Source organism: Psammomys obesus, unplaced genomic scaffold (assembly GCF_907164565.1).
Source record: "Psammomys obesus unplaced genomic scaffold, mPsaObe1.curated_primary_1811, whole genome shotgun sequence".
NCBI classification, from domain to species: Eukaryota; Metazoa; Chordata; class Mammalia; order Rodentia; family Muridae; genus Psammomys; species Psammomys obesus.
Window position 1 is genome coordinate 14,782,084 of NW_026592666.1, and position 25,347 is coordinate 14,807,430.

Sequence of the window (25,347 nt, forward strand, 5' to 3'; positions counted from 1 at the left end):
TGCCAGCAGAGATCAGCCTGGACAGCTGGTAAATTGTGACCAGTTTGGCTCTCTAGTCCCCTCTTGGGATGTCAGCACAAAGTAACCCTTGCTGGTCCACAAAGGAGACGATAGTCCCCACCCCCTCCACTCCTAACACACTCCAATCCCAGACCCAGGCATTGTCATCAGTGCCTTGGCCAGTGTAGTGGGTGGGGCTGAGGAGCTGGGGGTGGGAGTACTTCCATCTCTCCTGTAGGGGTTTGAATGAAAAAGGCCTCCCATAGGCTTGGTATTTGAACACTTGATCCCCAGTTGCTGCTGCAGTTGGGGATGTTATGGAACCTTTAAGACAGTGGTTCTCAACCTTCTTAGCACTGCAACCCTTTAATACTGTTCCTCTTGTTGTGACCCCCAACTATAAGATTATGTTTGTTGCTACTTCATAACTGTGACTTTGCTACTATTATGAATCATAATGTAAATACCTATGTTTTCAATGGTCTTTATGACCCCTGTGAAAAGGTCATTCAGCCCCCAAAGGTGACCCACAGGCTAAAAACCACTGGTTTAAGAGGTACAGTCTTAGCAGGGGGGTGATGGCGCACATCTTTAATCACAGCACTTGGGAAGCAGAGGCAGGCGGATCTCTATGAGATCAAGGCCAGCCTGGTCTACAGAGCAAGTTCTAGGACAGCCAGAGCTACACAAAGAAACCCTGTCTCAAATAAAACAAAGAACGAAAAAGAGGTACTTGCTGAAGAAAGTATACCACTGGACCACTGGGCTTTCAGGGTTTATAACCTTGCCCCACTTCCTGTTTGGATTTATGTGAATAAAAAAATGTAATTGGCCAGCTTTCCCTGCCATAATGGACTCAACACCTCTGGAACTGTGAGACAAAAGAAATCCTTTCTTCCCTAAATTGTTTTTTGTTAAGGTATTCTATCACAGCAACAGAAAAGTAACACATCCCCATAGTAGATGCCATCTTTGATGCAGAAAATGTATGGGGTTTAGCTCAGGAGTGACTCATCGTGAAGGGCAGATGACAGTGGCTGGCCATTCCATATGCTCTTGCATAGGCAAGCAGGCTGAGAGTAGAGCTGAAGAGTGAGGAAGGCTGAGAGTGGGACCTGTGGTTTTCCCTGGTGGTTCCTTAGTGCATCATCTCTCCAAATGCAATGCTTTTGTTTGTGTGCATGGCAGGAAAAAGAGAAAGAGACTACAGAACCTGAAGTCCACAAAGGCAGTGAGATGCTTGCAGCAGGTGGTAAGATTGCTCAGCCCCATTCCAGAAACCATGAAAGCATAAATAATGTCACATTCCCATCGTAAGCTGGTACCTATTCCCTCTGGTGGGGTGGAGCGCTTATAGCAAGGCCCAGACTGATGAATGCTCCCCTGCCTTCACTCTCTAAACATGTCTCCCACAGGCCATTCCAGGCACTGCTTTGGGGGAGCCAGGCCAAGACAGACCCTGGCTTGCAGCACCCACAATTCATCATTTTCCAGAAGGTCACTGGAACTGCTAAAGTCTTATGGTAAATCTTAGCCCCAGCCTGGGTGGTGCTCAGTAGCACACAAAATATAGGAACACAAGGAGGAAAGTCCATTGCCAGGAATGAGGTCAAAGCAGGTATCAGTGCATCTTTTCCATCAGCTGGCCACGATGGCGAGTTATACAAAGGAACAAAGAGTAGCAATAATTAAAACATTAGAGAATCCCCTGGTACTTTCAGTACAACCCAGAACATGGAAACAACTCAGCTTAAAGTTTTCCATGGACACATTGATTTTTTTTGAGAGGTCAGTAAAATCACAGCCATGTCTCACTGTATCTCATGTCACTACATCTAAAGTGTTGCAACAAATACAATCATTGTCACAGATGCCAATAGCCATACACCAGCTTCAGGCTCACCACACACCTGGGAAGCCTTTACTTTTATTCTCTTTGCAGTAGAGATTCAACATTGGGCAGAAAACCATGGCTTACAGCCCAAGGGATGATCACATTTTCATTACACCATCAGTGAAGTGGACCAGGCAGCTTGGTTAATCCAATATTTATTTATTCACAGAACAGAGCCAAAGGTGATGGGAGCTTGCACTACTGGTTTGCACAGTGTCTTTGTCCCCTTGCAGGTGCTTTGGTCTTGCCTGTTGGGATAGTGGAGACAGTTCCTGGTCATCAGGGTCAATACCCACACCTGTTTCAATGTGACAGATTCATTTTTCCTTCTACTATCTTATCAGTTTGTACTTCGAATGTTCAAGATTGACAGCCCTGAGCTTATTAACCAAAACACAGCACTTTGTGTGGCAGCAATGTAAATTAATCTTTCCCTTTCTGCTTGAGAAGAAAATTCACAACTCTTTTTCTGTAATGTGGCCAGGGAAAACCAAAGCAAAAATCTGATTTGGAAATAATGGCCAAGTAGCCACAGCTAGGAAGCAGGGCTAGTTTTGAACGTAAACTAAAATTTAAAATAAAGTGCCTTGTCTAGATCCTCTTGCTCATAGTAGGTTTTCATTCAGAGCAAGAGAACCCTAGTTTTGTTATTGCTACACCCCCATTACACACAAACAGCTCTATTCAGTTACTGCATTAAGGACAGGGGAAATGTGGCCAGCTCACTCCAACCAACCTGAGATCTGCTTCCAGATTCACAGACACATGGATTAGTGTTCATGAGAAATTGATCTAACACTGTACTAAAATCTCAAGACAGAAACTGAAGCCACGAAAGAATGTAGTGAAGTCTGTAGGACAGAGGTGATTTACACATGTGTGTTGCTGGCACCTGGTACCTAGTCTTAATGACGTTCATTTCAGCATAATTACCCTACACCATGATAAAGCACAAGTGGATAAACAGCTTGGAGAATGGATTTCACAGTATGAGGAAGGCCTGACTACTCAGGGTACTCTCTGAAGCCACCTGTTTGTGGCCCCCATCTTTGCACCCTCTGCTGTGATGGTGTTCTCAATTGGCAAAGGCTGCTCAATGGAGTAGGAAGCAAGTCTGAGACGTGTGCAGGAAGCTAGGAAGGAGCAAGATGCTCACAGGAGCATTTGTGGGCTAGGATGGCTGAAAAACATTTGTTAATTTTTGTTGTTACTGAGCGAGTGGAAGCTTAAACTAAACTTCTGATACCCTCACACTTGAATAGACTGAACCTAAATGCCCAAACCATTCAGACCAACAAAACCTGCATAGGCTGAACATCCCTAACCCCAAATTCCAAAAACCAAAACTCTGTATGCATCATGGTGTCCAAAGAGTGTCATATTTCTGAAAATTCTGTATTTGGGATCCAGGAATGCTCAGATGGTAAATTCTTATTAAGATATCCCCAGATCCAAAATAAGTCTGAAACACTTCTGGCCCCAAGTACGTTGGATGAGGCTTTATGCCTCATAATGAAAATACAGCATCAGAATCTCTGACACAACATAGTCTCTGGGAATTGTTAGCTATATGATACAATTCTGCACACGGTATGGAATAACAGTATTTCAAGGAGAGCACAGCATTTAAATCACTTCCACTCCCAGAAAGTGGTAGGGATTACTGCCTTTGGGAAAAATTGGTATTGATGGATTCATTCTGGAACCTTGTAGTGACTAACATATGGTGATCTTTAAAGACAAAGTATGTTTAAAATATCTCTTCAGAGTCCTCTGGGAACTACTTGAGACTCTTCCAGGTTCCTTTTCTTCTACTTTCATTGTTTGTTTTGAGAAGGGGGGTCTCATGTAGTTCAGGCTGAGTTGGAAGCTAACAGCCTCCTCTCTCTGCCTTCTTCATGCTGGGATCATGGGCCTGCACCACCACACATTTTCCAATGTTTATTTGGAAGTAAAATCCACTGGGCTCAGTGGCTCAGATCTGTATTCCCAGCTATTTGACAGATGAAGACAGGAGGATCAGAGTTTTAAGATATGTTTGGGCTACAGAATGAATTATAGACAAGCCCAGGTAACAACTTAGTGAGACCTTAGCTTGATGATGATAATGATGGTGATGATGATAAAGTGAAAAGAGGGACAGAGAAATAGTTTAATGGACAAGGGCTTGTTCAGTATGCACAAAGCCACAGGTTTAATCCCCAGAACCAAGGAAAAGAACAGAAAGAAAGAAAAAAGATTTCTAATGTAGTTTTCCAATCTCTCTTGCTAAAACAAGAAAAAAAATTTAAAAAAAAATTCTGTAATTTTGGCTTTCATAGACATATTTTGATCAACAGTGACTTTTCCCCTGAGATGTATATTTCTGATGAACAGAAGATGCCAGAAGGAACTTCCTAACTTCGTATCAGTGACAGAACTCAGGTGTTTTGTTTTGTTTTTTGTTTTTTTCCTTTTTGTCAGCCTTTGCACTGTTATGGGAAGAAAATGGATCTTCTTCTTGACAGGTCAAAACACCCCACCCAAGGACAGTGAGTGGCTGCTGAGACCCAGTGAACCCACAGTGCCAGGCACACAGATGAAGACAGCCCCTTACAGATATATAGGGACATTGAAGCCAGGTGCCAACTTCATAATTTTCACACAGTAAATCAAAACCAGGATCCCCTAAAATGTGACCAGAAGTCCTTGTTCACAGTAGAAGTCTAAAGATCTCATAAAAAGAATTCCTGCAAGTCTGACCAACTGTTATAAAAGTTCTACTTCTAAGACTAACTGGCACCTGAGGTACAGAATAATTTCCTCGGTTACCCTAAAAGTTCTTTGTTTTAGCTGTTCACTGTATTTGGCAAGAACCATATATGTGTGGCCATGTCCTACAAGCTGTCATTTACTGCTCCTGATGTCAGCCTCACATATTTGAACTCAGCATGCCATCTGCACTATGAGAAAAACTGAGCCCCTGTCATGAGAAACAAACATGTCTGAACTTCTACAGCTCCATTTGCAAGAAGGCTTGAGTAAGTTTGGAAGTATCTGGCACAATCTGCATAGGACATATTCAGTGTTTACATAAGTTTTTAACTTCTATGGCTAATGTAAAAGGCAAACACCTCACAAATGTCAAAGCACATCTTTTCCTATTATTATTTCTTCATGGGTCAAAATTCCTGCCTGTATCCATACTCATAGCCCCAGGTACACTTTTTTATTTCTATACAGCAAGTTAGGTGAGGTGGCCCATCCTGCTTATAGTAACAGTCCAGAGGGATACTTCTCCCTTGTGCAATGGTCCAGACATGAACCCTAATAGTCCCTGCAGGAGAGAGGAAGGAATAGGTAGACGTGGATCCTTCCTTCCTACCATCCATAGTCCATCAAAGCACACATGGCTTACTGATGCAAGTCTCCCTCTTATATTCCACCTCAATGCCTTGATGGCATGATGATAGTTGTTCCTACTGAGTATCTGGTGGCAAACTGGACTGTGTCATCTGTTATCTTTAGGGAAGCTTCCTGGCCAAACATGCAGATTTTTTTCTTCCTTTTAAAAGACAAGATTATTGGTAGCGGGGTTAGGGGCAGCTAGACTCATGGCACTGATTCCTGCTATTCTGATGGGGGCCTTTGTGGTCCCCACCCTCCGGCTGTGAGGATAGGGGGTAACTTGGGCTATGTGCAGGACTCTCTGGGTACTCTGTTCATGGTATGTTTGCCTCTGTGTCTGGCAAGCAGCTTCTTGTTCAGGAGCCGGCTGAAGGTTGCCCCCTTCTTCTGCCTCCCCTCTGGCTGCTGCAGGAATACCAGGTCGTTATGTGACTGGCTCATGCCTGGGTCTTTCTGCTGGTGTCGCCGACGGAAGAAGAGCTTGGCGCCTCTCCTTAGGATTCCTTCTGCAAGAGGGGAGCACAGAAGTGATCAGGGCTGTAAGGAGGATGAACCCAGGCCAAGGAGGAAGCAAAGTTGTCAGACAAAAAGCCAGGTACTCCCTCAAGGAACAACCACTGCCCACAGGGGCAAACATCACAGCCTAGATGATAGGAAGCCATTTTTCAGAGTGAAAGGAAGAACCTTTTAACAGCAGGACTGGTGAATCTGCACTTAAGGGTTGACAGCTGAGGTCCATTATGGCCCCTCCCCTTTACTAGGAACTCTGTGATGAGCAAGGCTATCTATGCTGTATACCCAGGAATAAAGACCATGCACCTAATAGCGAGCTAAGAGCCCTAGAAATCATGGGGCTCATCTTTTCAGTAAAGTATTGTTCTTCAGGGAATAATGTTTATTTTTAAAAATTAATTCTAGATCATTCTATGTACTTACACTAGGATATTGTGTTTATTCATCCTCCCACCCATTTACCCATACTAGAATCAGCCACATGAAATTTGTTAGTAGATAATTTTCAATCTAGAAAGCCTCATGCTAGGCTAAGAATGTAGCTCAATAGTAGATTACTTGCCTAGCATGCACAAGGCCCCAGGTTCAATTCCCAGTACACATACAAACAATAAAAATAATAAAATCAAAGAAAAAGGAGACAAAATGAAAAGAAGCCCTTGGTTTTCTATGGTTAACACAGATGCCAAGTATGGTGTATGGGACAGAAAACAGAATGGTAGCACTTGTTTGGGGTAAAAATAACCCCTGAAGGTCAGGTGCAAGCATAGTACAGAAAAGAAACCACCCAGGAACCCCTTTTCATCAATTAGTTTAGCATCCTAAAACCCAGGCCCAGCAAGGCCAGGGGGATGTGCCAGGCTAGCCCATGAAATTCATTACTACTCGTCTCAAGGAGTTGTGTTCAAAAGAAAAACCTGGTCATGGAACCAAGGAGATTTGTCCTGAACTTAAAAGTTTGTCATATGAGCCACATTTAGTAGCCATGACACACACACATGGCCTCCTGTGTTGCTCATAGAGAGGGTGATACATGGATGTGCTTCTGAACACAAAACACATACCAATATGTTAGCATCTTAGGGGAGGGAGGAGACCTGGTCTGGATCTTCCTAGCATCCATATATTCGCAATTGGGGAGAGAGAGAGAGAGAGAGAGAGAGAGAGAGAGAGAGAGAGAGAAATGGTTGTTTTAAAAAACCACCTTGGACTGGGAATAATGGCGCACATCTTTAATCCCAGCACTTGGGAGGCAGAGGCCCATAGATCTCTGAGTTTGAAGCCAGCCTGGTCTACAAAGAAAGTTCTAGAACAGCCAGGGCTACACAGAGAAACCCTATCTTAAGCACATACACACACAAAACCACCTAAAAACAAAAAGCCACCCTGGCAGAAGTAGAGAAACTGGACTGCCCCATAAGGACAAGCTAATTTAATCTGTACAAATTTGCCTAAAAGTCTTTAAAAACCTTTTCCTTAGCAAATAAATTGATTATCATGAAGCACAGATAGGACAGAGTTTTACATTTATCCAGGAGCAATTGCTAAGGTCTGGGGAATGTTGGGAAAAGAATGAAAAGAAGGTAACTACAGCCATGCAAATGACTTTGCTCCCAGCCACAGGCCTGGTGTTGCCACTGGTAGAATTGTTGTTCCTATAGTGAGTCCTATCCCTGAGCAAGAGACCAACCACCAGTTAGTGTTTGGATGACTGGAGTTGGCCCATGTGAGTAATTTTGTCAAATCAAAAGTAGCAGCTAGGCAGAGGACTAAGCTCTAGGCATAGGCACTCCTGGCTTCAACTAGGTTCCAAGGCCTAGGTTAACTTGGCTGGAGGTGGGAAAGGAGGGTCTGTACAGGTTTCTCCTGGGTTCTGCTTTAGGTTAGCTTTGGAGTTCTCAAAGAGCACAAGCAGCTGGAATACCCAAATTTGAAACTAAGGAGGTTGGAGGGTAAATGGAAGCCTGGGAAAGGGAACACCTTATCCATGCCCTGGGCCAAAACTCTTTGGTGGGAGGGCCCCTGTATGTCCCTGAACTGAAGCTTGGCCTATGGTCTGTATTATGAAGTCAGGGAATTGCAATGAGCTGAACTGTGTCCTCAAGTTCCTGTGTTGAACTCCTATCCCCCAGAATCTCAGAATGTACCCTAATTTAAATGGAGTTGTTCCAGAAGTGATCAAATTAAACGGTCATAATTAGGATGGGCCTAATCAAACATGTCTGATGACTGATGGCCTGATAATAAAGGGAAATTTGGAAAGAGACAGAGGGAAAATGATGTGAAAGACAGAATAGGTAAGATAAAGATGGACATACAAGGCAAGAAGGCAAAGGACTGTTGCAAACCCCTTAAGCCAGGAAAGGCCATAATCTTCTTTCTGGCTTCAAGAGTTCAATAGAAACTCCCGTCTCAAGCTTGCATTTAGAAATAAACAATCATAAAGCTAGAATTTAACACATTAGGTTCGTGGCACTTTGCTACAGCCCCAGCAACATGAATATAGCCAGGAAAGGGGACAAAAGTATCTGGGTGAAGATGATGGCCAGAAACCACTGTACATCTTGGTTCGTAAAACCCTAGCAGACAGAACAGCAAACATCAGAGAAGTAACCAGTGGGGCCATGCCCTCATCCTCAGGACAGAAATCAGTCAGCATCTTATTAAAAATGTTGAAGTTTGGACTCACACGGCCATCTAAGGTATGAGGGTCTGGGGACATCTCGGAGAAGGAACATTCCATGTGGCTGGGCTGATGGTGGTTGCCCTGCCTCAAGTAATCAGTATCCAAGGATGCAGTGTTTATTCACGTTGGCTAGTGGCACAGAAACAGATCCTGTCTTAGCTCCCTTTTTAAGTTGTCTTATGCTGTGTCAGAGTGACCTGTCTGAAGGGCATATATGTGATGGTTCCTGTCAGTTATGAACTGGACAGGATCTAGAACCACCTGGGAAACAGGGCTTTGGGCAAGCCTGTGGGGGATTGCCTTGATTGCATTAACTGAGATGGGAAGGCCTACCCACTCTGAGTGACAATACTTCCCGACTGAGATCCTGGACTGTGTAGAACTGAGCACCAGCATTCATCTCTCTGATGCGTGAACGCTGCTGCAAGCTCCTGCTGTCTCTGGACTGTACCCCTTTTTTTTTTTCTTAAGTTGCTCTGTCAGAGTATTTTATCATAGAAACAGAAAAAAAATTAAGACAACACAGGTGCCTCAGTCACAAGGGACAAGCATAGATCAGCCCACGTTAAGGCAGGAAGACCCTGAAGACAGGAACAGGGGTGGGTATATTCAAATTTAAAAGGTAATTTTCATACTTCCTGGTGAGCAGTACAGTTTGCCCAAGAGAAGTTGCAGCATGAATGCCTAAAGTAAAATTGAAGCCTTGAAATGTCAGACTTTCACCTTGAGTGTAAGATTGATGGACTTGAGAGGCATAGGTTTTATTGTTTCTCAGCTGTTTGGCTAAGATAACTGCAGAAAGATTTAGAAGGGAGAAAACAATGAAAAAGAAAGGCTTCAAGTGTGTGTAACTGTCCAAGGTTTAAACTGCTATTCAGCAGGCCTGTACCAGTTGTAAGGTTCCACATCATGCTGTGGCCTATAACAAGCTGTTTTCTATTCTTCCAGCCTCCCTCATGATCTCTGCTGTCTCTCTGCTTGTTTGTTAAACTGCATTTTCTAGTACCAATCATAAATGGATGCTATCCTATGTACCTACACATCTTCCTGCACTGGTTTGTAGGAGCTTCTTAGAAATTATGGCTTCTGTGGAATATTGTGGATTTCCAGACTGAAGAGCATGCTTTTGATGTGGGTGCTGAGACCTGTTTCATTAGACTTGTACTCGTGTTTCTACTGAGTCTGAAAAATGGGGACATCAGAGTTGGAGAACTGACTACTCAGATCACACAATGACATATTTGTGTGCCCAGAGTGATTGGCCCCTGAAGCCAATGTTCCCAGGTCTAGTTCTTCCATGCTTCTAGGGAAAGAGTCTGGCCATGACTGTCAATGAGACCTGTCCTTGAGAAGTGGCCCCCAGGTGCTCATAGCAAAGCATGCCTCATGGTGTCGGGGAGGAGCATACAGACAGGAGGACAGAGCAAGGCATTGCTATGGTCTCTGGCAGGATTCTAGAAGAATTCTCTCTCCAGAAAGGGATACCAGAATGTCAGGAGGATGGGACATTCCAATTAAAGAAAGTTCACCTTGATGCTCTATCTGTTTAGAATTACTAAAATAAATGATCAATCTCTCTCTCTCTCTCTCTCTCTCTCTCTCTCTCTCTGTGTGTGTGTGTGTGTCTGTCTGTGTGTGTGATCTCTGTCTCTCTTTTGTGGTACTGGATATCAACTCCCATCTCATGGGTACCAAGTAAACCATCTACCACAGAACCACAGTCATGAACTGTGTCATTTACAGTCTGTTTAAACCTCACCACCATAATTACCACTGGGGACAAATAATTCCGGAAGAACCATGGCCACAGATGTATACAGCAATCAGCCATACTATAGGCCACACTGTAGTGAGGGAATGTGGCTCAGAAGACAGTGGGTAGTTTTCTAGAGGCTAAGGATTAGATAGAAGTAGGTCACTCACAGGGATAAGATTTGAAGCTCTCCAGCACAGCTGATGACCACAGGTCATGGTAAGTCATATGGATACACAGAAGCAAGGGAGGGTTTTTTATGGTTACATGAAATCTGAGGCAAATGACAATTTTTAAATGGGGATCTGACAGTGGAGAGATTGCTCTCCCTGATTTTAGTTTCCCCTTTAAAAACCCCAAAATAAGACAGGAGCATGAGTAAATACACAGAGGAATTTGAGAATTATTCTAAATTCTATCTTTGTCACATTTCTAAATGTATCCTGTTTATTTCTGTAGACAGACAGATATGATGACCATGGATGAATCTGTATTAAAATCTGCACATAAGAAGACAATGGTCTTAGCAACCTGAAAATGTGTGCTCTGATGCCCCAAAGCAGCCTCATACTTCAAAAGAAGCCCCAGAAAGAGCACTCATAGAAGGGGCAACTTGAGAGAAAGGAAATCAGTGAAGGGACCCCTGTTTGACTCCTTTATCCCAGTCAGGTTGCCTAGGTGATACTTTGCTGAAGCCATCATAGCAAGGTGGCTGTGTAAAACCAGAGGACAGAGGAAGTGTCCTGTCTGATGGTTGATGAAAATGATAATCTACCTAGAAGCCAGGAACACAGAAAACGAGCAATAGGGAAGATCGGGCCAGTAAGCAAGGAGAAAGGCAGGGGGCAACCATCACTCTGCTAGGCACTCTTCACATAGTCAAATCTAAAAAAAAAAAAAAAAAAAAAAAAAAAAAATGCAAGACAAAAAATAACTTACTGTGTAGGTAATTAATTCTGGTTGGCATAGTGATCCTCTAGTTAAAGGGAACGAACACGAAATGCAGAGATGTTGAGAGGCAAAAAGAAAAGCATGTGAGAGCAGAGTCAGAATGAAAGTTAGTTTGGAATCATTGTATCATTTCTTGTATTCACACATGCTCACACACTTGCACACACATACATGCACATGTATACATGATTGCTCCCTCATATATATATGTTCACACTTGTTTGTACACATGCACACATAAGCACAGGCTCATGCACATACATGCTCACACTTGTACACATGCACACATAAGCACAGGCTCATACACACTACATGCTCACATTTATATACATACATGTGCATATATGCATATGTGAACATGGACTCATGCATATTGATATTCATACTTGTACATACATGTACATGCATATGTATTAGGAGCACATGTTCAAACACACATGCTCTCACACAAATGTACTTCCAAATGTACACAAATGTGCACTAACACTCATGACATACTGTGCACATGCACACATATGGAAACATGTAAGGTTGCCGTGAAAGATATTTGGCAACGTTTCTTTCCAGTTTTTTCTTATATTTCTCTAAGGGCCTTTGAGATGAATATAGATAGGGTAAGATTTACGACCTAGACCTAAGTGCACAGTTCCAGTGGCTTATTGTCACTCAATTGCAGCAGTAGCTTTTTTCCCCAAGTGCTGGGAACAAACCCAGTACATCATACATGCTACACAAAGCACTCTACCACTGAGCTACATCCCCAGTTCTGCCAACACTTTTTGAACTTAAATCTGAATTTGGGGAATCAATTTTATGTTTTGGCTAAAGTATCATAATTTGTAAATTCCAAAAGAATTCTAGTTACATGGTGAGAGTCCAGGAGAATTTCAGTTACATGAGTGCCTTCCAAAGCCTCCACCATTCTCCTCCCTATACGAGCAGGAACAAGTGGTCTGCAAGTAATGTGTGTTGACTTTAGTTTAAAACCAAACCCTGGAGGCTGGAGAGATGGCTGAGAGGTTAAGAGCACTGGCTGCCCTTCCAGAGGACCTGGGTTCTATTCCCAGCACCCACATGGAGGCCTACAACCACCTATAATTTCAATTCCAGGGAATGGGAAATTCTCTTCTGGCCTTTGCAGGCACTAGGCATGCAAGTGGTGCCCAGATATCCATGCAGACAAAGCACCCATACACAGAAAACAGATAAGCACACACACAGACAAACAAACAAATAAAGCTAAACCCCACCAAGCCATTTCTTGTAGCACTAGTTTAAAAAAAAACTAACACAAAATAAAAACAGTTTAGCAAGCCAGCTTAGACCTAGTTAAGATTCTGCCAACCTCTCACGCTAAGTACAAAGCTTCTAGAAACTTCAGTATGAAAACTAAGTGTGTGTGGAGGGAGGTATGTATAAATGCACTCACCTGTACGTGGAGGTCAGAGGTCAATGTGGGGTCTCTTTCTCCATTATTCTCCACTATAGTTTTTGACAGAACAACCCCATTAAACCTGCAGTTCACCAACTGGCTAGTCTGGCTAGCCAGAGAGCTCCATGGATTCTTCTCAGCCCCCACCAGCAGGAGTATTACAGGTATATATGCTTTTGCATAGGTGGTGGTGATCTAAACTTGGTTCTTCACTCTTGTACAGCAAACAGTTTACTCACTGAGCATCTGTGTGTGTGTGTATATATACATACATACATATATATACATACATACATATATATATATATATTTATTTATTTATTTATTTATTTTTATTTTTTTCCCAAAACAGGGTCTCACCATGTAGTTCTGGCTGGTCTAGAACTCACTATGTAGACCTGGCTAGCCTTGAACTCAGTGATCCTCTTGCCTCTGCCTCCTAAGTGTTGGGATTATAAGGCATGCACTATCATGCCTAGGTCCTATAAAACAACTTTTAAGATGTTGCCAAATACTTCCTTTCAGAAAATTTTAGGTCAAGGCATTTTGAGGGAAAGTTCAACCTCCATCCCAGAGTGGCCAGCAGTGAAACACACAGACCAGCCAGACATGTTTGCATCCCCCCCAATACACAGCCTCTGGGGAAGCACATATGCACAAAGGCTACTTTCAGCCCCAAGAGGATGTGCCAAACACCCAGATTCCTAAGAGGCATTCATCTGTCTGGCCAGTGAGGAAAGGAAAAGGATGGTAGATGCACAGCAAGAAGGAGACCCCAAGAAAGACCAGAGCTAGTGGGAACAGGAAAGGCTAGAAGAAAGGAAATCAGCACTGGATGGATGCACAGGGGTGCTTTGGCATATCTGAGAACTTGGAGGGAGCAAGAAGAGGTTTGGGTTCAGTATGGACATGATATAGACCATTGACTCAAAGAAGTGGGGCACAGGCTATCCCACAGTGTTCCCTACTCTTCCCTGCTCACTGACTTCCATAGCAACTTCCCAGAGGTTCCTTTGACCCTAGGACAAAAATCAGGTCAGAGTGTGCACAGAGGATTTCCAGTAGACAGTCCACATGATACCCTGGGCCACAGCTCACCAAGAGAGGGTACTGAAGGTCTCCAAGGACAGAGTGTAGGAAATAGGTTAGGTAGTCTGAAATCTTCCCCCCAGGAGCACCCTCTTTCTCTCTTTCTTCTTTTCTTCCACTATCTGGTCCTACTTGGTACTAGCCCAAGTCATAGGCAAACAGCTACCCATCAATGTCTAAGGGATGGACATAGGAGGGGTGGAGCACCCAGGGTAGATCCTCAACCTCAATGCCTGGGACTTGCACTCTGCTGTGTTGCACCCAGCAGGAGACCCCCACCTGGTCCTAACAGAAGCAGCTGGCCAGGATTCCTAATCCCTAGGGTGGTTAAGCTTCTGACCCAGTGCTATCCAAGGGGGTCTTGAGAACTCTGCTGGAGGGAAGTGGGACTTGGAGCCCCAGAGAGAAAGCAGAATTAATTCCACCACAACTCCTGGTTTGACTCAGGGACCTCCTTCAGCCCTCATCTTGCAAGGGTATGGATAGTATGTATGGCCTCTAGGTCCTGGAGGTAAGGCTCAGTGACTCTGAAGTTTCTAAATCCTGGAGCTGTTCCCAAAGGTGACTATGAGGCAAAGATCTGGGTCCAAGTGCCCATGCTCAAGAAATGCAGGGCTCTGAAATAAGGGCTCATTGCTCATAGGAAAAAATTGATTGTGCTAACAAATGACTTATCACTACATGCACATTGCGCCAGTGAGTAGTAGTTCTAGGGGTTTCTTTCCTTTTAGATCCTGCTGATTCCAGTGGTGAGATCTTGTTTGGTTTTAGCTAGAAGACGAGACTGAAAAGAGCAAATAAAATGAGCTGCCAATTTCTGCTCACTCTATTCTGCCCCTGGCCACTATGGTATGTGGCTCCTGGTGACACTCTAAACCCTTGGATAGTGCTGCTTCTAGATGAAGAGAGGCAGACAGGGAGGGTGCTTGGAGACATGAAAACACAGTGACAGTGACCCCAGCCGCTCACATGCAGGCTTCCTATCTGCCTTCCAGCTCTCAGTGGCTGGGAGGGAGGGAGAGTGGCTGGAACAGCCTCATAGAGAACAAAAGGAAGGGAGCCAGAATGGAAGTGAGGATATAGAGAAGGAAGCCCAAGTGAGAAGCTGGGGGCTTGGGAACAGGTACCTTTATGCTTCTTGATAGCTCCAAGCTCTGAAGCATTTAGGGAGCTCTCTGACAGTTCATCCCCATCAGGCTCTTGAAAGGCTGGGCTGCTCCACTCTGCAACTGAAGCCTCCTTCTCCAGGTCCCAGGAGTCCAGATCATGCTCTCTAGGCTGGAGGGCAGGTAGGGCCTGGGCTGGCTCATCTTCTTCAGGTGGGATGGTGGCAGAGGCTATAGCTGCCTCTGCAGGGCACAAAGCGGATGGGGCATCCCCCTGGTTGGTGCTGTCCATAGAAGCTGCATAATCCAGCATGAGGGCAGCGTCGTGGTCCTGAGACAGTGAGGTCTGTCGGGGAGATGTACAGCAGAGGGTGAAAGCAAATGAAAAGCCACCCCAGGGATGTAACAAGAAGAGCTCATGGTAGGCAGGGAGGGTTTGGCTCAACCTGAATATTGCCTTCCAAGGTACTGTGACTAGAAATATCAAGAAATAGCAGGGACAGCTAGCCCCAACAAGTCCCCTATGCTACATGGTAGATGCTTGTAAAATAGGTCTCCATCTTAGCTGAGACTCAGAGCTATGAGGCATCTAGACATAGTCTGGAGGGCAAAGGCTGAGAGGGGTGGAGAAGAGACGGCACCCTTCCCACTGTAGACCTATCAGCATGGAAGCCCCAGAAGGTGAGTGGCAAGGACCAGCACTTTCTTCAAAGTAGACAAAGTGTAGGGCAGTGAAGAACATGGGCACAGGTTTCGTCTTTTATACCTTTGTTATTAAGCACTTTCTTTTTGTCTCAAAGTAGAAATTAATCAGAAGATGTTGCATTCTTTTAAGGACTGTATTTGTTTGTAAAGTTATAGGCAATAAACAATAGGTAAGGTAGAAAGCTGGGGCAGTGTTTCAACAGGAGTGACTGAAAGGGACAGCAGCCATGTTGTTCAACCTGGGTGACAGACAAAGTTTTGCCAAGTGGCAATTGACAGATTAACCAGTTTACAGAAGTGCCTGATGACTATCAATACAACTGTCTGCATGTCAATAAAATTAATAATTGGAGTGTCTTGCAGATTTTTTTTGTCTTACAGATATTAAATGTAAAGATTAGCTGAAAATTCTAAAGCAAAGCCAGAAAGTAGAGAGCAGGTGATCATGGGTTATCTTCACCTTGTTTACTTATCTAACCCAGAGTGAGTAAAAGCTTCTGCTATTTGGCCTTGTTGGCCCCAGAGATCTGCCCCTCACACCTGAAGAGGCCAGCCCAAAAAGTGAAATCCCCTGCCTTAGTATTTAAAGGACACTCAGGAGTCTCTCTTGGAGTCCTGGGCCCAAGGCCCACCGCCACCTATGGTGACTCACCACTGGCACCTGCCAGCAACTGAGAGGGTGATTTCTAGCGTGCTCTCCTGCCCACCTTCTTGATGATCTTGTAAGATCTACTCCATCCTCCCTAGTCATTGCCACAACAACCTAATCTGTCACTCACTGCAGCGCTCTTTCCATCTGCATATTTGGAAATGTCTATAAAGAACCAGGATTTCTTGTACCACCTCTTGCACTGAAGATCTAGCCTGTTCTGCAGCCCAGTGGCATGGCTGCCATCACAGGCTTTTCATACCCACCCTCTGCTCCACAAAGATAGCACAGAGTGGAAGAAAAGTGGAACTGAACTGGAACAGTCTTTAGAATAACCTTTATTTCTATCAGACAACAGAAAGAAATGCACATATTTATTGCAAAATATTTAAATGTTTTAGAAATGAATAATGTGGAAAAAGTGAATCTGGGAGGCAGCTAGGTGCAAACTGCACCACAGGGGGTGTCTTACATGTCTTAAAATTATTTCTGTCTTAGTAATCACTTCAGAAATAACTCACCAAACTCTCAAGTCTCAGAGCATCACTAAGCAGACATCTGCTACCTTTCTGTATCAACAGGACAAGGGGCTACTGTGGTCCCAGAGGTAAATAACTCTCTGGTGAGAAGGAACTGTACTGGGCTCTGAAGAGGAGACCTTCTGGATGAATGAGGTACTGGTGTGCTGTGTTGATAGATTCCCACCTCCTGCTGCTGCCCTCACCTACCTTGGAGATCCCTGAAATGATGATTGTACTTTTCTTCCGTGGGGACTTCAATTTCAGCTTTGAGGATTCACTGAGCTGCTGAATGGCAACTTCAGCCACAGGATCTGAGCCATTCAGCACCAACAGTTCTACCAGAAAGAAGGTAGAATTGAGTTCAGTAGCAAAATTTAAAACCTCCTAGGGAACTCCCAGAGCAGGGGGCAAGAATAGTCTATAAACAGTAGTTGTCAAATATTTAGGAGAAAGAGGGAGAAAAGAAGGGGTTGAGGTTTTGCAACTAATCTCCCTATAGACATAAGCATCAGGAGCCACATATAAATGAACAGGTAAAGCCTGGTTCTGGTTAAACTTTATATTAAAAAACAAGGGAAGGCTACTGTCATCTACAACTTGATTCCTGTTAGTTAGGAGCTACTTGTTGATGCATTTGTTTAAGACTAATGTGTTTTACTGTTTATAAGTTGATACTTTTTTCTCAAGAGGGCTATGCAAAGTGGCAAAAGGCAGCAGACAACAATAAATAAATCGTGGGCAGAGGAGATGGTATAGTGAATAAAGGTGCTGTGCCTGATGATCTAACCTGAGTTTGATCCCTGGGACCGAGTAGTGGAAGGAGAGAACAGACTCCTGCAGGTTGTCCTCTGACCTTCACATACATGCTTGCTTTCTCTCTACATATATTTTTCTCCCTCCCTCTCTCCTTCCTTTTCTCTCTCTCCCTCCCCCTTCTCTCCCTCTCTTTTTATCTCTCTCTCATACACAAAGGAAAGAAAAAGGAAGGAAGGAAGAAGAAAGAGGAAATAATAGAAAAGAAATCTTTAAACATTGGGAAAATTTTAACATATAACTCCTTCTCCCTCCCAAAGTGGCTGACATAGGACAGTCAATAAAAGCTATTAAGAGCTGGCCCTTCCTGTGTCATAAACTTACCAAGTACTACTGACAGGGCCTGAATGTTTTATTCATTTCCTTACTCCTTAGCTCCATAAGGCAAGTTCTTTATTGGTTTTTGTTTTCTTTCTTTAAAAAAAAAATCTCCACTTGGCTTTCTGCCACAGCAGCCATCTTGCAGTAACTCACCAAGATGACGAACACAAAGGGGAAGAGGAAGGGCACTGGCCATATGTTCTCCAGGCCTTTCAGGAAACATGGAGTTGTTACTTTGTCCACATACATGCGAATCTACAAAAATGGTGATATTGTAGACATCAAGGGAATGGGCAGTGTTCAAAAAGGAATGCCATAAATGTTAGCATGGCAAAACTGTAAGAGTCTACAATGTGACCCAGCGTGCCGTGGGCATCATTGTGAACAAGCAGGGTAAGGGCCTGAGTCTCACCAGGAGAATCAGTGTGTGCATTGAGCCCATTGAGCACTCAAAGAGCAGGGACAGCTTCCTGAAGTATATGAAGAAGAACAACAAGAAGAAGGCCAAAGAGAAGGGCTCCTGGTTCAGCTGAAGTGCCAGCCTGCACCTCCCTGCCACCAACAGGAGCACACTTTGTGAGAACTAATGGGAAGGAGCTGCTGCAGTCTATTCCACACATATACATGACCTAATGTACAAAAGAAGTAAAGAACCTGGACAGTAAAAGAAAAATGAAAAAAAATCTCCGCTTGACAAGGAAAATGATGCCGGGCCATCAGGCAGGTAGCTAAGTAGAGATGCTTAATGAGTCTTCTCTCTCTGAGAACTTATACTTATAGCTTATACTTTTCCGCTAAAGCAAAATTAAATAGGATAAAAAGGTAGCTCAATGAGAGAGCACTTGCATAACATGAACAGGTCCCAGAATCTGTTTTCAGAACTACAGAAGCAAATGAAGTAACCAGGACAAAACTGACTTAGGAGCAGGACATCAGTCAAGGCAACAGGTCACAAGCTGATTTCTCCAGTGATACACTTGGCCCCAGAGCTGAGCTTATAGGCTCGGTAGGCCACTCCCACTTTTTGGTGGATTCTGGAGATAAAACTCAGGTCCCCACACTGACTTATACACAGGTAGATGTCTCTTTGAGATGTTGATTATCTGAAAACAATCCTAAAATTGGAGAATTGGGTACTGTTACAGCTTGATGTGAAATGTAACCATAGACCAAGTGTTTAGAGGGTCTGCTCCCCAGATGGTGGTGCTACTCTGGAAGCTAGAGTACCTTTAAGGATGGATCATTGATGCCTTTGAAGATTATAGCCCAGGCCCTGGTTCCAGAATTTCCTCTCTGTTTTCCTGGTCAGCCATGATGTGAACAGGTTCTGTCACACACTCTGGCTACCATGCATTTACTCTTGAAACAGAGAGCCAAAACAATCCTTTTCTCCATTTCACTATTTCTGTCAGGTTCCTTTGTCATAGTGATAAAAATATACCCACAGATTAGTGTTGACCTTAACTTTTGTCAGGAAAGCCCCTCTTTGGTAGCAGTCAATGCAGAGACTCATTAAAAATTCTGAAAATAAATGACCTCCCCAAGGCTCAGGAAACATTCTAGAAGGAGAGGAAAAAAGAGCTAGAGGCTAGGAAAGAATGCTATAAAATATTGTCCTCTGGATACAAAATGGCCTTTATACTCTCAAAGTTATAGCAGCAGCAATTACTTGCACAAGATCAAACAAGTCAACATTTCACATGATGGGTGGGTTCATAGGCCCCATTCCTAGCTGAAGGGCTACTGTAGCTGATGGCTGCTGGAGGAGGGGAAGTCATTTTTCTTCAGAGGTTGTAGTCACTGGTAGTGACTGGTAGTCACTGGTAGTAGATGGCCCCATATACATGCAGGGACTCAGGAGTTTATAACAAAAGAATAAGACATGAGGGCAGGAGGGGTTTGTATTGGAGGAAGTCTGGGAAGAGAGGGACTGGGGTATTGTGGGTGGATATGACCAAGATACATTGCATCAAGAAATAAATAAAAGCATTATCTTTTAAAAAGGAAGAAAAAGTTCTAGAATACTGTAAGTAGACCTTAGGCCCATTCCTGTGGGTATGTGGAAGATCTGAATGCTGAGAGAAATGTAGTGAGATTGAGCTCCTGAAGTTTGGGATGGGAACAAGGACTCTTTTGGGAACAGAATGAGACCATTTGTGTTACATTTTACCTATATTTTACCTATGTTCTGGAAATTATAAAGAGGCTGAATTCAAAGTAATGCATAGCACAGCATTCAAGCAATGTCATAGTTACAACTGGCTGCTTTAGCCAAGATTACAGTGGAGTCTGAGAATATAAATTAGAGCAGAAAGATATGAAAAATAAACTATTTGTTTAGGAAAGAAGAACATCTCAAGCTGACAGAGAAAGTGTGACTGGTGTCCATAGTTATTCTCAATAACAACCATTAGGAAGAAGTCAAGTAGTTTGCACTGGGATGTAGGAAGGATGCTCTCAGGGAATTTCAGGAATTGATGAGACCCCTGACATCACAGGCCCTAACATATAAACTGAACATTCATTTGAAAGGTATGTCCTTCAAAAGACATAGATGCAGGGGCTGAATGTGGCTGCTTAGGTTCCTCCACTTGGGCACTCAGAAGCCACTGTTGTCATGATACAAGAACGTCTATCCAAATATCAAGTGATCTGTGCAAATCAGTGTTATCCACATGGTGCTAGGTTTTCAGGCATGCAGTCATGAGATTGTGGAAGGGTTGCACTTAGATTAAGGAAAGCTTGTGAGGCCAAGTAATGTGCATTCAAGGTTGGGTTTCCTTCCTGTGGGGAGCATATCATTGGGCAGAATCTGGGAAGGTAAAGCCTAAACTGCAGTAGAGACCCCAGGATGTTTACAGCCGGGATCATGGAGCATGTCCCAAGGAAAGCTGTAGGTAATGAGTGGAGCTAGCCCCAGAAAGGTCACATGGGCTGCAAATAGCAAGGCTCTGGGAGTGGAATTCCCTTTGTCTTTGGTGCTCGGATTATTCCGCCACATGCATTAAATGCCAGACACAAAGCTACAGCACTCAGTGCCGTGCTGGGATTCAGTCCCCCCCCCCCCCAGTCTAAGATTTCCTTCCATTCTCTCATTTCTCTCTTCTGGAGTGGGCACAATTACTCTGTACCCTTGCAATCTGGGAATATATGACTTTCCTTTTGATTTTACAGGGGCTCACAGCTAAGGGACTTCCCTGAGCCTCAAAAACAAAAATCTAGATTTAGATCCTTGAACTGTGTTGGAATGGTTAGCTTAATGGGGACTCTTGAAGTTGGACTAAATGCATTTTGCTTTATAAGATGACTAGGAACCTCTGGAGACAGGATGTGATACCATTATGGCTTAGATAGCAAATGTCTCCCTCAGGCTCATATTCTGAACACTTGTTCTCCAGCCAATAGCACTATTTTAAGAGGCTGTAGAACCTTTAGAAGGTGAGGCCTAGCTGGCAGACATCTGACACTATGGACAGGCCTTTGAAGGGAATAGCCCTGGTCTAACGTGATACTGATTCCATTACATGTTTACACTGGCATGCCTCCCTTCCCGCCATGATGGGCTGAAACTGGAGCCAAAATAAGCTTTCCCACCATGAAGCTGTTTCTGTCAGCTGTTTGGTTGCAGCTATGTAAAACTAATTAAAAGAAACACCTATAGAACTCAGAAGACTACTCTTAAATGCTTGAGCTGTCTGAACAAAGCACAGCATCCAGCCCACATTGCTTATGCAATGGCATTGACACCACCCATGTGCCAAATGATAAGAAAGATAACTTTCATAAAGTTACAAAGTGGGATCCCTCACTACCTGCTTATTTTGTTAAAGTGCTCCACAGACTTAGCAGAGACCCAGCTTTGTCCTCTATCTTTACTTTACCTGGCATTCTTGGCTCCTTTTTCATTTTCTATTTGCCACTAAACCAAAGACTCCCCAAAGGGGCAGGAGGAGGAAACCTTTACTCCTAAAACTCTGAAGTGCAGAGATACAGAACAGATCACATCTTACCTGTGTCTGAAGAGGAGAATGTCTTGCTGACAGGGGTGCTGTGGCACGAAATAGCCTGGACAGAGATGTCCTTCTCAATGACCTTCACCTTGATGGGTGTCCTCACAGGGGACTCTGCAAGAACAAGACTCCGTCAGTAAGGGCATGCAAATTTTCAGCAGAAGATTCTAGAAAGTGAGAGGAGACCCCTACTGCACCTTGTGGCCCTGCAGTTGTAACTGGCCAGGGTAGGCTTTAAGATTTCTACCCTCTTTCTTCTTTCACTGTGTTGTCAAAAGTAAGGCTGAGAGTCTAGACTGGAGTAAAAATTCAGAGCCATTTTAATGAAACTGGAGTTCTCATGTGAACTGTGGAGCTACTTTGGGAAGATGGTTCCTTTACACAAATAGAAACAATATACCAGTAAATTAACAATGTATTTTCCTGGGGCCAGCTACATTGCAATAGGAAGGTTTGTGCTGCGCCCATTAAAATTTTTTTTTTAGACAGATGGTATCACATATCCCAGGCTGGAATAATATTTCATATTAAGCAAGAATGACCTTGAACTCCTGAGTTTCCTACCTCCACTTCCCCAATGCTGGGATTACAAATGAGTGCTACTATGTCTATTTGATAAAATTCTGAGGATCCATCTAGAGCTTTATTTATGCTAAGTGAATGCTGCCCAAGTGAGCCACATCCTCAGCCTCACATCATGCCTCTTTATCAGTGGTATTTAACATACATTCAACTACCTGTATTATATTTTTTAACGATCATGAGTGTGGTCGAGTATTGAATCCCAGGTGGCTAGAATCTTAAATCCAGACTGTAACTTTAGTTTAACTGCCAGGAAGAACCCTGCCTTGCCCCTCAACTCTTTGTCTCTATCTCTGTCTCTGTCTCTTTCTCTCTTTCCTTCTGCCCCTCTCTTCTTCCCCTTCTCCTACCTCCCCTATGGCTCCCTCCTTCCCCCTACCTTTCCTCCCACCCCTCTTTTTTTCTGTGCCACCAGACTTCTTTGCTAAGCCTTGGTGCTTTAGCCCATAGTGCTGGTGGCCTGTGGATCCTGCAATGACACTGCCTCTGGTCTCACCTGAGCTCAGTGGGGATGCCCTCCCAGTGTCAAAGCGAGGTTTGGTCTTCACAGCGGTGACAGTGGTGACCACAGTCCCACATGGCATGACTGTACGGTCCTTTTCTATCTTTGCAGCAGAAACAGGGGGAAGAGATGGCCAAGACTTCGGCTCACCAGGTTCTATGTAAGAAAACTATGGCAAAGATAGATATTTATTTTGAAACACAGTGGACCCAGGGCTTTCCATGGACAGCTGCTTCCCACACTCACTAGATTAACACCCACACACAGGAGTCCCTCACAGAACATGGTACCATGAGAACACAGAATAACCCTGTCTTTTCCTGGTACAGTAACAACCTCTAGATGACCTCTCAATCATACCAAATATGATACAAATGCAAGAGAAAAGCTGTTTTTCTGTACTGCTCAAGGAATAATGATAAGAAAAAAATACATGTTCAGTATGGTGCAGTTTGGGTGTTTTTTGATTTTTTGTTTTCCTGAATATTTTCAGGCTGGTTGGTGCAAGCTACAGTTGTGGACCTGCAGATATGAACTCTAGATACTAGCAGCAGTACACTGGCCCCTCCCTACCTCCCAATAACTGCTAGTTTCTTCACCCATGTTACTTAATTATTTTTTTATCGCTGGACTGGCAAAGACCCAGGAGAGCCAACCTCAAACTCATCAAACTCTGAGTATGACCCAGCAAAGGAATTTTTAGAAGGAGGACAGCTGGGTTAGCTGAGATGGCACTGGAAAAGGTCATCTCCTACAGTACCCGGTTTAAGCCAGTCCTGGCAAAATGTGTTCACCTGAGCCTGAAGCCCATGTTGAGAACAGGGCCTCTTGGGTGAGTTAGCATGTCATGTGGAGGCACAGTGAGCCCAGGCAGTCAGGAGGCAGGACTGTAGCAGGAAAGAACACACTATCATACCTCTGCAGTGACTGAGCCTAAAACAAAGCCATCAGGCCCTGTCCCGCTGATCAGTCTGAAGGTCTGTGGGCCATTTGGCTGCTTCCTAAATAAGTCCAGGTGAATGGTTGTTGTCCCCAATAGATCTAGAGTGGAAGACAAGAAGGAGCAATGCTAATGTTTCCACAATCACATGCCCTAAGGATGTCCCATTTGTTCATTACACAGTGTTAGTGTCACCAAATACAAAGAGGCTGTGGGCATTCCAGAGGGAAGGAGGCTACATGGTTGGCAAAGGCAATATCTAAATCACACAGGGTGTGGGACTGCATCAACCATCCTTGAACCACTGACAGAAACTGGAAAACAGACAGCATATGTGTGTTTGTATGTGTGTGTGTGGGGGGGGGGATGGCATCAAAGCAAATGAAAAAGCTAGTGAATGTCCTGGTAAAATATATGTGGATATGTGTAAGGATGGGGGGGGGTAGTCAGGGCATGATAACAGTGGCCTGCTCTCAAATATGTGTCCAGTGTGTGAAAAGCAAGAATAAGTAAGAGGGAGAGATTGGGGTAAGAATGGTGGAAGAGGGAGGCAGAAATAGGGGTGTGATGACTAGTGAAAGATTATAGGCAATAAAGCACATATTCAGAATGAGAATTTAAACACAAGTTTCATGGGTATACTCTGCATGGCTTCTGTAAAGCTACAGTTTCATAGGCTCCATCAGGCTACCCTGGAATGGTGGAGGGTAAGCCACCAGGAGCAGGGACCAAGAGGGATAGATAGAAGCCAGCGGTAGCCTGATGTAGACTCTCCCACATATCCACTCAAGGAAGGGAAGGTTTTTCTTACCACTTCCCTAGGCATCTAAACATGACAGATTTAAAGAGGCTAGCACAGAACTCTTAATGGTACCTTGCCTTCCAACTTCCCTTAAGGGCATCACCAAGAGACTCAGTGACACAGCTGGATAGGCCAAAGGTCTATCTCTTCCTTCCCAATTTTAATGTTTACATGTATTTTAACATCCAAGAGGTCTGAGAGTGTAACTCGGGGGTACAGCTTGAAACCCAGCAACATGAAACAAAAGAAAAAATAATTTAAAGGCCAGCAAGATGGTCTGACAACCAGAATCCCCCCAAGATGGAAGGAGAGAACCAACTCCTGCAAGTTGTCCTCTGACCTACACAGACACATCACTAAGTGCAAAAATAAAAAAATCTAACAAACATTGGCAAAAGTATACCCAGGTGCACACTGAAGTCCATGTTTATGTTGGTGACTTTACCCTGGACTGTAGATTTCCTGTGCCTGAATCATGTGTCTACTTTAAATTAAGCCCAAAGGGCTTATTCTGTAGGGAAACATCAGCTGAAACTTATAGAGAGGGACATTAGGACAGGGGCTTCCAGTGCTGCCAATGGCTGTGATGGTAAAGTTTGTTATTTTTTCTTCTCTCTCTCTCTCTCTCTCGCTCTCTGTGTCTTTGTGTGTGTGTGTGTGTGTGTGTGTGTGTGTGTGTGTGTGTGTGTGT

The 25,347-nt window shown here is 43.9% G+C and overlaps 1 protein-coding gene and 1 pseudogene across 1 annotated transcript in view; one reads left to right on the forward strand and one right to left on the reverse strand.

Moving 5' to 3' along the window:
* Positions 1–2,033: 2,033 nt before the first annotated feature.
* C2cd2 (C2 calcium dependent domain containing 2) overlaps positions 2,034–25,347 on the reverse strand; it is a 61,566-nt gene continuing 38,252 nt past the window's right edge. The window contains exons 9-14 of the mRNA XM_055614804.1: positions 23,831–23,955; positions 22,909–23,083; positions 21,831–21,944; positions 16,894–17,021; positions 14,833–15,157; positions 2,034–5,787 (exon numbers count right to left, since the gene is read on the reverse strand). Coding sequence (XP_055470779.1) covers positions 5,567–5,787; positions 14,833–15,157; positions 16,894–17,021; positions 21,831–21,944; positions 22,909–23,083; positions 23,831–23,955 — 1,088 coding nt within the window. The 3' untranslated portion in view covers positions 2,034–5,566. The remainder of the gene's footprint in view (positions 5,788–14,832; positions 15,158–16,893; positions 17,022–21,830; positions 21,945–22,908; positions 23,084–23,830; positions 23,956–25,347) is intronic.
* On the forward strand, positions 17,978–18,453 carry LOC129682578 (60S ribosomal protein L21-like; annotated as a pseudogene).